Source organism: Beta vulgaris, chromosome 6, assembly GCF_026745355.1.
Source record: "Beta vulgaris subsp. vulgaris cultivar EL10 chromosome 6, EL10.2, whole genome shotgun sequence".
NCBI classification, from domain to species: Eukaryota; Viridiplantae; Streptophyta; class Magnoliopsida; order Caryophyllales; family Amaranthaceae; genus Beta; species Beta vulgaris.
Genome location: NC_079207.1, coordinates 10,727,814 through 10,743,236, shown reverse-complemented (window position 1 = coordinate 10,743,236; position 15,423 = coordinate 10,727,814). Strand labels below are relative to the sequence as shown.

The window sequence follows — 15,423 nt, the reverse complement described above, 5'->3', positions numbered from 1 at the left end:
TTTCAGCTAGAAGTAAGAGAGGAGAGAAGACTTTTTTATTTATGTAAAGATAAGAGTTTAGGGGGCTTCGTTTAGTAACTAGAGGTTGCTTTCTAACAATCTTTCGTCTGCTAACACTTTGGTAACTAACAAGAGAAAGGAAAGGGGACAATGCCCAGATAATACTCATAGTTAATGTTGGTACTTTTATGGAAAATTTGTTGAAAAAAACATTTTAAATGTTCAATTTTACGAGAAAAAACCTTTTAAGACATTTTTTGCGAAAAAAACCACAAACTTAATTTCTCTTGTAAGATTAAACATATTCCCATTTTTCAGTGTGGTTTTTGAAATGAATAGGGGCGGTGCTGCAAATTAATGGAAATAGCGAGTTAAAAAAAAAGATAGAAGGGTCATCGCCAGAATTGAGAAAAAACACACTGGAAAATGGGATAGGTTTCTTCTTGCAAGAAAATTTTAGTTTGTGGTTTCTTTTTGCAAAGAATGTTTTATAAGGTTTATTTTCGCAAAATTAAACCTTTAAAAGATTTTTTTTGGCAAATTTTCCTACTTTTATAGTTTTTTTTAGCTCTCCAGATTTACAGACAGCATTGATCACTACACATGTCTTATTTTGACCACATCTTTTTATATTGATATACAAATAAATGTTATTAGATTTGTGTTCAGGTAAGAAAAAGATTCAAAAGTGGGTATTTTATCCATCTCTACTCTTTCCAAATTATCATTATTTTTGTTTGGAAAGCCCAAGAAGTGTGATTTGAACTTCACACTGCAACTATAAAAACATACATTCTCAATAAAACACAATTAGCAATAAACTTATCAATCAAACGATGATCAATCTGGATACCTAGAAGAGATAGTTTTCGCAAGCGGAATGAAAAAACTAATTGGGAGGGTAAGGTTTGTAGGTAGGCTACAATATCTTACATCTGATTCTCTGAATGATCAGATTATTCTAAAATCAACAAACGACTCCGCAGTGTGGATGGAAATTTACTCAATATTGAACAGCTAAATGTTGAAAGAGGTTGGTGACCATTATAGTAGGTTAATCGGACACATGTCTTGTTCTAATTCGTTCTAATCTAATTAATCAATTTTAATTTTAATTAGCATTAACTAAAATAATTAACCACCAACCACACCACCACTACAACAAACAATGCCGCCACCATTGCCACCACTGCCACCCCGACATTTTGCCTCACATCACCATACAGCCGCACAAATGCCAACTATTGTAGTCCACCAAAATTCACCACCATCAGCTCTCACCACCAGACACCCATTGCCATCCACTGCAACTCACCACTATCACTACCAATTACCCACTGTCAACCACCAAACCTGATCGTCAACGCCGCCAAATGCTATCCATTGTCACTACCAATCTCCTTTCTCTCATCACCATTAAGATAAAATGGGTTTCCAAGTTCACACCGAGTTACTAAAATCAACGGGTGTGGCACCTATTTCACAAAAAAATCAAGAACCCCTTATCACCATTCACTTTAACAAAACTCAATATTCTTAATTTCACTTCCAACAAACAAATCATGGATTAATTAATTAACATACTTCAATTACTACTAATCCGTAATACTAAGCAAACACACTTAGCAACAAAATAGCACTATAATACACGCAACAAAAAAAGAGACGAGAAAGAAAATGGAAAAAAGACCAGCATTACAGAGGCAGACTCGCAAATATGATCATCAATACAAAGCATAGTGCTCAGGAGTATAGCTGGTGAACGAACTCCGGCCGCTGCTAAAACATTGAGTATTACTGTGTCACAAAGTACAAACCAACCTTTCAAATACAAAAAATAATTAGAATCATGGTGTGCGCATGGGATGGGGAGGTGGTTGCTCGCAGGAGTGGAAGATTGCTGGTGAGGAAGGTGGCGAGGGGGAGGAAGAGAGAAAGGGAGGTAGGAGAGAGAAACAAAGGAATGGAGATTAGAGAAAAAAAGAGAACAATGGAAAAAAAAATTACAACTTTCACAAGTTACTGGTACGGCCCATGAACATCAGGTTTAGAAAAAGATCCAGTGATGAATCCTTCCTTATTCTTTGCAATAAGAGCACGTTTGATATTCATACTCCAACGACTAAAATTCGTACCAGAAAATGGAGTAGATACTAGAGATGAAGTAGGATTATCAGAATTCGAAATGAAAAGAGGATCTAAGGTACCTCCATTGTTATTCTGTGAAGAATTCTGCATCATATTCATATTATGTGAGTTCATCGCATTTGGAATGACATTTGAATCATCTTCAGCCATTTCGATTTTCAGAATTCAAGGAATTCAATCAAGTATTTCAAATCAAGAAATTGTAGATACAATTTCGATTAATCAGAACAAACGAGATCAAGAAATTTCTCAAGAATTTCGATCTATTCAAGTAACTTAATGAATTGAATCAAGAGGTTGGATTATTAGAATTAATTTTTCTTTTTCTTTTCTAGTTTTTGGCTTTTGTAATGATAGTATATTATTATGGAAGATATGAAGAGAAAGGAAGCAATTTCGGAGTTCAATCTATAATTTGCATTTATACGAAATTTAAGTTTTGGAATTGAGAGTTGATCACTGTTTCATTAGTATAAGAAGCTTATTAAGAAATATTGCAACTAAAGATCATATGAGCATCACAACTCGTAAATATTCATATCAACATTAACCGATCAGACCTCCAAGTAGCTGCAACAAGCGAATTGGCTTCTTTGTTAGGTAGGAAGGTTTAGTTGCCTTATTGGTCTAGGCAACTTGCTACTCCTATCCTTCTTGGATATCTCCAATGAAAACTTTTTAGTTACATCTTCTAATCTCTTTTTTGGATCTTCCTCTCGAGACTTTTAATTAGATTTTCTAATCACTTCTTATTCAATTTTACCACCTAGTTTTATTCTTATATATTCTAATTCAAACTTTTAACGGAATACAAACATGTGAAAGTATTGGGTCAGACCGTCTGACCCAATACTTTCCGTCGGGCCTCCCCTCATTTCATGTTCCCATCCAACAACAACAAGCGCCCAGCACTTTGCCCATTTTTACGCCAAAGTGCAATCTTCTTATCTTCTCCCGCACTTGCAACCACCAAATCTGCACCAACAATAAAATCACAAACAACAACAATACAGTACCAAAAATCTGAAATGAAGAATACCGAAGTTGAAATCCGTAGCTGAAAATTTGAAGAAACTCACAAGATTCTTGCTACTGAAACTTCAATTTGCAGAAATAAACAATTGAAATTTACAGATAGAGAGAGAGAATAATTTAGAGAGAGAAAGGTAGAGAGATTAAATAGAAAAATTGGAATTTTTTGTGGCTGAGACCAAAATAAAAGTTGAACACAAAGAAGAGAGAACACATGATTTTCTGTATAGGTAAGTTACTTTCATTTGGAGGTAATTTATTTTCATTTGGAGATAACTTACTTTCATTTGGAGGTAAGTTACTTTCATTTGGAGGTAAGTTAGTTTCATTTAGAGGTAAGTTTCTTTCATTTAGAGGTAAGATACTTTCATTTAGAGATAACTTACTTTCATTTAGACCTAAGTTTCTTTCATTTAGACGTAACTTACTTTCATTTAGACTGAAGTTTCTTTCATATAGATCTAAGTGTCTTTCATTTAGACGTAACTTACTTTCATTTAGACTGAAGTTTCTTTCATTTAGACCTAAGTTTCTTTCATTTAGACGTAACTTTCTTTCATTTAGACGTAACTTACTTTCATTTAGACTGAAGTTTCTTTCATTTAGACGTAACTTTCTTTCATTTAGACGTAAGTTACTTTCATTTAGAGGTAACTTATATCCAACTGGAAAAAATTGAAACCAACTGAAAAAATTGAAACCAACTGATTTTTTTTTGAAACCAATTGAATTTTTTTTGAAACCAACTGAAACAAATTAAAACCAACTGAAAGTCGTCCGACCAAAGATTATGATCGGACGGTCTGACACAATACCATCATTTAGATATTGATCCCCATTCCCGGGCATTTTGGGTACTTTGTTTGGGATATGCTTTTTCTTTTTCAATATTTTTAATAAAGCAAAATAATCAGTACATAGATTCAAACTATAATTACAAAGATGTGATATAGCTTGATGGTAGACTTATGATATCTTAAATAGATAGTTAGGGGATACAAACCTGTTAAATATCTTTGTAAGTCGATACAGAGAGGACAAGCTATGAAGGTAAAGGAGAACTTGCACTTATTTACTGGAGATAATTCACGTTACAACATTAAGCCTGTTAATCTTTATCACTAAACAAACTAAGGGGAGAGAAGGGTCCTAAAAAGGGCAACTTGGGACAATAACAGAGGGCCACTATGTGACAAATAACTAAACAGTTGAAATAAAACTCTTTTGCGCTGCTTACAATTGAAAGAAACAACGAATGCTCCTATTTCATTATTTTCCGAGTTGTTCCTAGCAACCCAAAATCCAATCAAGGATTCCTATTTTGAACATCTTTGTGGTCAATACAATGAGAAGACACAAGCTATAAAGCTAAAAGAGAACTGCATAAGTATTTACTGGAGATGCGAGATAATTCAGGTTACAATAATTAGCCAATAATGTTAACCTTTATCACTAAACGAGAGATAATCCAGGTTACAACAATTAGCCAAGAATGTTAACCTTTATCGCTAAACGAGCTAAGGGGAGGGAAGGATCCTAAAAAGGCCAATTTCGGACAACAACAAAGGGCCACATTGTGCCAGGTAACTAAACAGTTGAAAGAAAACTCTTTTGCACTGCTTACAGTTGAAAGAAACAACAAATGCTCCTATTTCACTCTTCCTAGCAACCAAAAATCCACGCAAAGGATTCCTGCATCAAGCTCCTCTGCTACCATCGGAAATAAGGTACCAAGATATAATTTCAACATGAATATATCAGAGCTGCACGCCTCATTCAAACAACTGTGGGAGTCTTTGACATGACCCCGTCCTGACCTCCTGGAGCTTGACACAAGTCGCTTGCTAGGTTAGCATTGTTAGTGATCTCGGGTTCCCTGTAAGCAGCTTCATGAACTCCAAGAGCAGCACGACCAGACGGGTCAAGGTTTTTGGACCATGATGCATCCCACTCCACTGCTTTTGCAGTACTGCAGGCAATAGTAGGTCCACCTGGAACTGTATGCCTAGCAGCATTCTGCTCAGAAACAAGGATCAAGCAGACGATTAGAAGGATGTAAGCATGATATGTAAAATGAGCTTCGACAATGAGAAGCTTTGTAACGTGAGAATAAGTGAAACAACTACTAGTCTACCCCTCTTCACGCCATTTATATAATGCAATAATTTGGCAAGCCACAAAAGAGAAACTTTGTCCGTAATAATCTGTCTTATACACTTGTTTTTTTCGGTCTCCCATACACATTTGTACCATTATATTTTTTTAAGAACTATTAGTAATAATCTCGAAAAATTGGAAGCTACTACCTACCACAACATGATATGTTTACGATAATTAGATCTCCCTAATCACTAAGTAAAGACACCACAAAAATATTTGGTCCCATCCCTAATATTCCAAGTAATAAACCACATGCTTCTTCACACACTACGATTAGTAACCCGCTAATATTAAATCCACAAAATCATACAACTTGGTAATTATTTACTCTAATTATCTCCCAAAAGGGCCAAAACCGAAGTACCAGAACTACATCATCCAAACTAATGACTTCTATAATTCTTACCTTACTTCCAAAAGCTGCAAGTTATTAAAGCAATTAACTGATCTTATATGCTTAATGCTTATCAACCCTTTCCGATAAAGGAATTCCAAAAGAACAAAAGGAGAAGGAACTCTGCAAGCTATTCTGAGGACATAGACTGAACACAACTTTGAGACCAGAGCTACGCTTGCATGAGGATGACACAGATAAGCATCAAACGGAAAAGGGTGAAGGGACCATCAATATTATAGATGATAACAATCACATAGATAAACATCACCAACCTTAGGAAAGAATTTCTCAAAAATTGCTCTGTAGTAATACCCTTCTTTTGTAGTTGGAGTATTGTCAGGATAAACAAAACTCGCATTTGCCAACATTGAATCTGTAACCTGGAATTTTTTATCACATCAAAGGTTAAACAGTATAGCAGATATCAGATAGAGAAGATAGGACCTCAAGTAGAGATGAAACCGAAGGCTTTCATCACCATAGCTAAAATCTCATACATGTTTGCTAGCGTGATCCTTCAAACCATCAATCCAACTGTATCCTACTCCATCACTGAATTGTTCCTTCTGCCGATACAATATGTGCTGAAGCCAAAAATACAAAAAGATAATGATCAATCTCTTAGGTATCCTAAAAAACAACATGATCACAATTTTTTTGCGGGAAAAGTTATACCTAATTGAAACCTGGAAATGAGTGTCCCACTGATCCATTGACTCAAAAAGTACTCTCATAATAGGCTATAGCTAAGTGGAAAACCAGCATACCTTTGGTAAATACGGCTTCTTATCATCATCAAAAGCATTGCGTAAAACCCACTTCTCAATCCTGCCTTGATCACAATTAATCTGCAGATATTAACATACATGACATAATATACTTAAGTAAACCCTTGAAGAATATCATCAAAACAATATCACAGACTTGAACAACTTGGTCTCAAGATCGTCTCGTACTCTTAACGTACTCAGATAATTTCTTGAGGCATGCAACAAAGTAACATGGATAAGGGGGTGTGCTTTTCCTCCACACCGCTCTACCAAACATTACAGATCACATAGAAGCAGCAATCAATATACATTCATAAACTAAAATAAACTTATGATGGGAAAAGAACTTCATACAGATAATAAAACAGTTAGGAAATTTCTTAGTTGAAGCATATATGAGAAGAAAATTTTTGTAACTTTCAAAATGCGCTAATCCCCTCTTCCCCAACCAATAATAATAATAAAGAATAAGAAGGGTATACAACTAAATCGACGCCAATGGTGAGTTAAGAGTAAGTAATTCTTTGATAACCTCAAAGACGCATACTTGAGCAACAAAGTATATATGGTGCAAATAAAGAATTTAAAGAGTTTTCTAGAGAGAAGGGCACTCCCTTCTCTCTAGAAGTCTCTGGCCATTTTCTTTGCCCGTCCACCGCCTCTCCCCTCTCAGTCCTCCCCCGCCCAATCCCCTGCCCATCTCCATCTCATCCCCTTTCACCGCCTTTCAGCAGCTACTCTCTTAGATCTTGGCACCTTCACGATACTCCATGGATCCTAACAAAGTTCCATCACTGGTGTCACTATTATGGCGAGTTTTATCCTTCTAGTCTCTGGTATGCGTTGCTCTCGTTGACCGACAACCCGGACAACGGCTTTTCGCCATCAGCATCAGCGACTCTTCGCGCCAGCATGTGGTGGCTGGGTAGCAGACCCAGCCTATCCCACTTCTTGTTGAGGCTTGAAGATCGGCAGCCTAAGTCGATGGTTCTTGCCACCACACTATGTACAGCTTCCTTGAGAAGCTAGATCTAGGGTTCTTGTTTTTTAATTTTGTTCTAGTTTATCTTCTTTTTCTTTTTCTTTTCCTTGTACTTTAGTTTCACTGGTGGTTCTCCCTCAGATAGCGTCATAGCGATACACTAGAATCCCATCCACGTACCTCTTGAAAATATCATTTATATATATAGGGTTCAGAAATTCATATTGGTTGAAATTTATCCACAGAGCAGCAATATGTATCGAATGAAAATGTCAATTACCATTTTCCACTCTGGATCAATACCCATTGCGACATCGATAAAATCTTTATCCAGAAAGGGAACACGTGCTTCAACACCCCAGGCTGATGTTGACTTATTGGCTCTCAAGCAATCATACAGATGAAGAGCTTTAATCTGAACAATACAAACACCAGATCACAGCCATGGTCAGAATGTTAAAAACAAACGAGAATAGTTCCATTTGTAAAAGATTCACATCCCTAGAATACCTTTCTGCAAGTTTCCTCATGAAATTCCTTCTTGTTAGGTGCCTTGTGGAAATACAAGTAACCACCAAAAATTTCATCAGCTCCTTCACCAGAAAGAACCATCTTTACTCCGAGAGATTTGATTTTCCGGGACATCAGAAACATCGGGGTGCTGGCTCTGATAGTTGTAACATCATAGGTCTCAATATGATATATAACCTCTTCAAGTGCATCAATGCCTTCCTAAATTTGAGAAACAAATATAAGTTTAGTTGTCTGATGTATTCAAAGCTGAATTTGATTTGATCTTCTATCCGATTGATTTTATAAGGAAGCTACCTGAACAGTGAAATAAAACTCGTGATGACGAGTTCCAAGATAATCAGCAACCTCTCTTGCAGCATTGAGATCAGGAGAACCCTGAACAACAAAAGAGAATTTAGTACCAAGATCCCATAACTGGAACAAAGATCAACTTGAACTCCCATCAGGAAATCCTTGAAGAAAATTGAGCAGAGAACTACATGTACACTTCCATTATCTGTACACGCTGGACCTGATCTATATACAGCTATGTTATGTCAAATTTCCAACCAGGCAAATAAATGCTTTCTCATCACACATTGTTATTCATGATTCTAAGAGTTGCATACCAATTTTAAAATTAATTTCAGACTAGTTAATTCACACCAGGTGTAGTCTCATTTAGGATCATTCAAGTGATAGATATCACAAATCTTTCATGATTATAAGAGCTGCGTGTCCATATACTAATGATTATTGTTGGCTTTCATAAAACTCATCTCAGCAAAATGTATCTCATTTAGGATCATTCACTTCATAGATACTAAAAGTATTGTTACTAGTCAACAATTTTCTTTCTTATCCAAAAGAACAGAAATTCTATTATCAGACCCAACTATTTGGATCTTGATCGCGAGGGCACGATGCTCAAACCTTGCTTCACATTGAGAGGGGAGGGGCTCATGGCAGCCTAAAACTCAACCAAGGTAAACCTAACCACCTAAGAAAGTAGTTATGCCATGAGCAATATGGAATTAAAACTCTCCCGTTCCGCTACAGAGCGGCCATTCTATAACGGATTTTGGATTTGTCGCTTCGCGAAATCCTGTTACAGAACGCCATAATAAAAAATCACATACTTCTCGCCGTGTTGTCCTAACTGTAACGCAAACTCGCCGTATCCCCGTCACATCCGTTCTTTTTAAATATTGACCAAAAATATTTTAAGATTTAATTATATAGCTAATGAAACATGATATTATGATAGATTTGATTATATTATGTTGCAATAATGCTTCATAAACTAAAACAAAGCAAATAAGGTTAGAACATATTAATGTGAATTTATAAAAAAAATTCACGCCGCGTCGGCCGCGAAACGTTCTATTTTCCGTGACAACGCGACCGTTCCCGCGACCATGGTTTTTTTCCCTAAAGACGAGTCCAAACTCCCGAAGTGTTGTCTTATTAAACAGGCGCAGCAGTTTGACTTGAGCAAGAACTGCCAAGTAAGATGAATTTATGAAGTATATATAATGTCCGAAGTCATTCTCACCTTCAAACCAACACAAAAGGAGTGCAACTGTGAACCCCATTGGGATGCTCCTTCTGTTTCTGCCAAGTGACGTGATGCCACAGCAGCAACAAGAGATGAATCCAGTCCACCCGACAGAAGTACACCAAATGGGACATCAGTCATTAGTCTCTTAAGCACAGACTGCAAAGAATTACAAATGCAAAATGTAAATTAATTGAAAGAAGATTTGAATCCATCACAAACCTGACAAGAAGAGGAAATTCACTTAATACGATATTATGTTTTGCAGAAACGACCACAGAACTATTTCTTCCTTAGTCTAGAGTGTAGGCAAAAACTAAAGTCAGGAGCAAGTCAGAATGACCAAGCAACATTGATCATATGAAGAAATGCCAATTAGGACTCCTAATATACCTTTTCAAAAGCTTTGCGTAAAACTATTGGATCATATGGAGTTGAAGGTATCTGCTCTGAGTACCATGGTGGATTGTACCACCTTCTTAACCCACCTGCGACATTTTGAATGATATGGCATTAAAATCCTCAAATTCCTACTGTACATGTTACAGTCTGTCAAAGGATAATATTTATGGTTAAAGGTAGCCCAAATAGTTTATGAACTAGGTAGTAGCATACCCTGTTTACTTGAATATATATGTCCAGGAGGAAAAGCAATGAACCGTTCACAGTCATCACTTAAGGCCTTCATCTCTGACGCAAACCAAATGGAGCCTGTGCATTGCGCACAACTTTTAACTAAAGTATTAAACAGTAAATTGGGACTGCAAAGTATACAAAAATAATAATAATCTATGAATATGAAAGAGACAATCAGATTCCTGCAATTTAAAAGAAAAAGAAAAGACACAAAAGTAACACCCCCCCAAAATCTGTAAAAGTCGACTCCATTGAGAACAAAAGCAAACTTCAAACTGCATGTTTAAGCATGTCAATAATGAATTCAAGATGAGCTCAACTACTTTGGATATAAGCGACTCCGTTCCTTCCTGGTTGGCAAAATACGAGCTTAATATATGTGAAACAGATGTCTAAATACATTAATATGTAAAACTGCACCATCATGCACAGATGGGAAAATTATATTAACACATCATAACAATGTGAAAGTTCAAATATTAATATTGAAAGACATCATACTGATCAACAAAAGATTAGTAGATGCATTTCCATCACTACCCTAAATAACTTAAGGATATACAATAATTCGGCATACCATCAAGACCCCAACCCATGTACAGTGGGGTAATACCGATAGCATCACGAGCAGCAATGAAGCTTTTATCACGTGTATCAAGAATTACAAAAGAGAACATCCCATCCAGCATATTTACAAACTCTTCTCCATACGCTTCATACTGGCCAAGAAGGAAAACAAAGGAGCATAAGCTCTAAGTAAGATGCCTTTTCAGTTATTTAAATAAAAACCAATTTACAGTCACATTAAACTTGACTAAGTAGGTATGCCAATAAGAAAAGGCAGTACATGATGCTAAGGTACTTACGAGGTGAGCAATTACTTCACAATCACTACCAGTGCGAAAGTTATGCGACTCCAGCTTTTCTCTTAGCTGTTTGTGGTTGTATATCTCTCCATTGACCTGACAATAGATGATTCATGCATATATCATGAGGCCAATTTAATAGCATCAGAAATGAATATACATGGAGATTTAGATGCTTAAATGTGTACTTTTGCATCTCATAGCAGATAATAAGTTATTCATAGGAGCAATAAAACAAACCAGAGAATAGAGACTGCAAGAGCAATAAGAGCATTTTTTTTCTTCAACAAATTTTCACATCATTCCCAGTAGTACTTTATGTCTCCGGTACTAATATATTACATAGTAATTAAATTTCTCAGGATGGAAAGTTAATTTACTGTGACAACAATTGTCTTGTCCTCGTTATAAAGTGGCTGATCTCCCGACGTGGGGTCAACAATAGCTAATCGTTGATGAGCAAGATAACAATCTTCAAAACAGTGTATGCCACTCCAGTCAGGGCCTCTATGGCGCAACCTAAAATTCAACAGAAAGCTACCAATTAGACATTCTTATACAAGTTTTCCAGTCGAACAATGAAAGAAAAATTGGGAGTAGGTAAACATATTGAGGGTGCAATAAGCAAAATGGAAACAAGCTGCACTTACCAATCGCATCTCAGTATATCATCACACAAGGATATGGACTCAGATGATATTACAAACAACAACAAATGCCCGAAAAAACCATGTACATTTCAAAGCCAAACGGTACCTAGTGATCCTTCTTTTACCATAAAACAATCAGCAGCCTTTCTTACAACTCACAAGTCAACTTATAATGTTACTCCATACAACAAACCTCTCTCATACTTAAAAATATAGTCCTTTTCGGTTTTAAAGAACTTCAGACACTCCATCCTTGTTCAAGCTTCTTACAAGCCAATAAAGGAATATCTGATAGATGGTAATAGATTGCGGCAATGTGAATTATATGTTATGTTATCAAGCAAGGAAAATCTCATGTTAATGTCCATAGTGATTTTTGTGTACCCTCAAATATCTCTTTTCCCTTGCAAATTTCATTAAAATCCACTACCACTTTAGAGGTTGCTATTGAATGGTAAAGTAAACTACGGTGCTTCTGGATGGAGTTGTATTACCATAGACATCGGCGGAGGACTTTTCTTCTGCAAGATTAAATTACAGATAAAGTCGTTGTCAAACGTAAACATCATTTCTAATTATCACCTACCAAATAGATCATCAGGGCAATGGAGCGTCAACTTGTCAATCAACACCCCACCGTTGTATTACCTCAGTCCCTCCTACAATAGGTTATTATGGTTTGTTCTAATTGCACAAATCCCTTCGTAAATTAGATTTGAGAAGCAATAATGCGAATTCGATGTCTACTCCAACAAGTGCACATATCCAGCAGCACTGTCGCATTTCACTCAGAAACTATACAATCAAGCTCACTTTTATTATATAAATGTCGTTTGGCCTTCAATTAATGAAGTTTTTCTTCCGAAATAAAGCTCATTTTTTATTGGTTATCGTATCACATTGCCAATTTGTAATATTTCCATCACCTAAAACACAAACCGCCATCTAATTTTTTTATCTCAACAATCGCCAAACAAAAATTTAACATTACGTCAAAACCATTCAATTCACAAATACAATTACAATCCATAAACATAAAACTATAAATTCAAAATGATCATTACGATTTCAAAAGAAATCGTCATTCATCAACTGTAATTATATATTTCACCGAAAATGACAAATTCTTATCACAAAATAATATCAAATGCAGAATAAAAATAAATTCAATGCAGTTATTAACATTGAACAATAATTTATTAAAATTTTAAATTTTGTTTAAAAAATTACCTTCGAGAAAGCTCGATAATTCTGGACCTCTTAGCCTGAGAGTTATCGAGGCATCCGAAAACAGCAAGTATTCCACACATGGTACCACTTTCTCTCTCTTCTCTCTTAGTTTTCTCTCTCCTGAAAATGGTATCTCTGAAAATTTCAGAGAAGATGTAAAAATGAAGTTGGTGAAGTATACTGCTGCTAAAATGGCGCAGATTTATAAGCCCGCCAATCAGAGCCGTTAATGCTTACTGGAATCAGTAAGATTCCGCTTTTCTTTTTTTTCCACTCAAAAACTAGGGTTTTTGGGCAACTGTTTATTCTATATTCCTATTAATTAAAATTCGTGGGGCCTTTTTTTTTAGATTCTGTCTCTCGTGTCGTCGACTCCTTTTTTTTGGTTTATTTGGGGTTGGCTTTTAGTGCGTTGCCTCTTGATCTTTTGGCGTTGCTTGTGGTTGAGCCGTTGAGGAGGATGTGAAACATGAAGTTACTCAAAAGATGGTTTGTGTGATTTGTGAATAAGAAATGTGGTATATATTCGTGGGGTTAGAGAGTTGAGCTTACAGTCTTGTACTAGTCATCACGGGTCCACGACTTTATAATCTCGAGGTTATGGAATCAATTCTTACCTACACGCTTTACTAAAGGTTTTTTAGTCATGGGGATCTTTTGTTCTTTGGTAGATTGTAAAGCTTTACTCGATAAGGTTCACTCTATAATTGACTTTGATTTGATTGATTCGATGATGTTTACAAAAATATAAATTAAGTAGATTTAAAGTTGTGGACGTAAGAGTTTATCAGCTAATTTTTGTAGGTTTTATAGATTTAAAATCGTGAAGAAAGAGTTATTATATTTAACTAGAACGAACCAAACTTGACGGACCATTAAACATATGAGTTGAATCGCAACGTTGTGTGTTTGGATCGATGAGTTGAAATCGACCATTCATAAAACTAAGTACAAGCTTGAAATTAATTTAACTCAATTCAGTCTAGTATTGACACCTTTGAACTCACATAGAGATAATATACATTCTTGTTATTATATTCTTTATTGACTAAAGGAATAATATCTCATTAGAGGAGAGAAAGGGGAATATGTCATTGAAAATAATTTAGTTTTGGAATAAAGCATTGTGTAACACATGCCAAGTAAAGATTTCGAATGAATTTCTAATTTTCATATCCACTTGGAAGAATATTGAGAAGTATCGGAAAGCTCGTGAATTATGGGTTTTGCCAAGTGAAGAATGGATAGAAAACTTTTCATCATCGGAAAAATGCCTTTAAAGAATTCAGCATTGATGAAGTGAAAGGAAAATAAAATTCGTGAAAAATGATCAACAATGTTGGGCCCGAAGAACATTAAATATTACTTCATCCGTTCCGTAATAAGTGAAACACTTATCTAAAAAGTTCTCACATAAAAGAGAGAAGTGTTTCACTTATTATGGAACGGAGGAAGTATGATTTTATGAGTATATTCCACATTTTATGAGGTAAAATATAATCGAATTAATTGGGTAAAAGTAATATGTACTTTTTAATTAATGTGTAATAATATTGTCTATAGTTTTTATAGGAATATATTGAAATGTCTAATTATCTATAAAAAAAACAAGATGTTATGGCCATTGCCGACTTTCTAACAAATGTATTTTCTAATAATTTAAAGTTGCGTTAGAATAATTTAGCTTTACGTGAAAAAAATCAATATATTTGGGATGACAATCACAAAGGGGGGGAGACAAATATATAGAATGTATGATTTTAACTCAAATATTATTCGAATAAAAAGAATCTCCAACCAAGCTTTTGTAAAGCACTATTTATACTACCACAATTTTGCATATTCACGACCATCAAAATATATTTAGATTAGGTCCCTTGCTAAAAACAATTATTTTGAATAGTATACACAGAGGATCAAAAACATTGGGGAAAGTTTAAAGGTGAAATTTGATGGGGTCTAATAGCCTCTAAAGTACTTTGAATAAGCATTAAAAGCATTGCACGATCAATTTTAGAAATGAACGTGTTCTCCCAAACTTAAGTTTTGAATCTCTTTGCGAGGAATATGGTGAAAATTTCATCTATTAGGCTCATAAGAAGAAAAATAAGTTTTATGGTAGCGACTAGAGATGACAATATCCAGTTATCACCCGATTATTCGCTCCACCCGGTTTATTAAGTAGGTGAAAAACCCGGATTAAACGGATGATAGTCGGGTGACGGATAATCGGGTGATGGATGCGGGTCGGGTTCAGGTGATATTTTTTCATCCAGCATTCGTTTACCAACCGGTCTATCACACGTTTAAAGTAAAAAAATATATAATTTTTTTTAATTTTTGGCCTTTTCATTTTTACAGCTTTATTAATCCATAGCCCAAAAGTTACAAGATGATAATATAAGTATATAAATGTTAATAATGTGGATTAGAGTTAGTTTTGGAGACGATTTTACATAGTAAGTAGAAATATATAAATGG

General features: G+C 35.4%; 1 protein-coding gene across 1 annotated transcript; it reads right to left on the bottom strand.

Annotated features, from left to right (window-relative positions):
- Positions 1-4,543: 4,543 nt before the first annotated feature.
- LOC104895680 (asparagine synthetase [glutamine-hydrolyzing] 2) lies at positions 4,544-13,234 on the bottom strand. Its single transcript, XM_010682250.4, has 14 exons — positions 12,943-13,234; positions 11,443-11,581; positions 11,063-11,158; positions 10,774-10,915; positions 10,176-10,271; positions 9,954-10,048; positions 9,558-9,719; positions 8,318-8,398; positions 8,000-8,221; positions 7,770-7,904; positions 6,505-6,585; positions 6,235-6,321; positions 6,010-6,117; positions 4,544-5,196 (listed from the first exon to the last, which is right to left on the bottom strand). The coding sequence occupies exons 1-14, from the start codon at positions 13,020-13,022 to the stop codon at positions 4,957-4,959; spliced, it is 1,764 nt and encodes a 587-aa protein (XP_010680552.1). The 5' UTR covers positions 13,023-13,234; the 3' UTR covers positions 4,544-4,956.
- Positions 13,235-15,423: the final 2,189 nt, after the last annotated feature.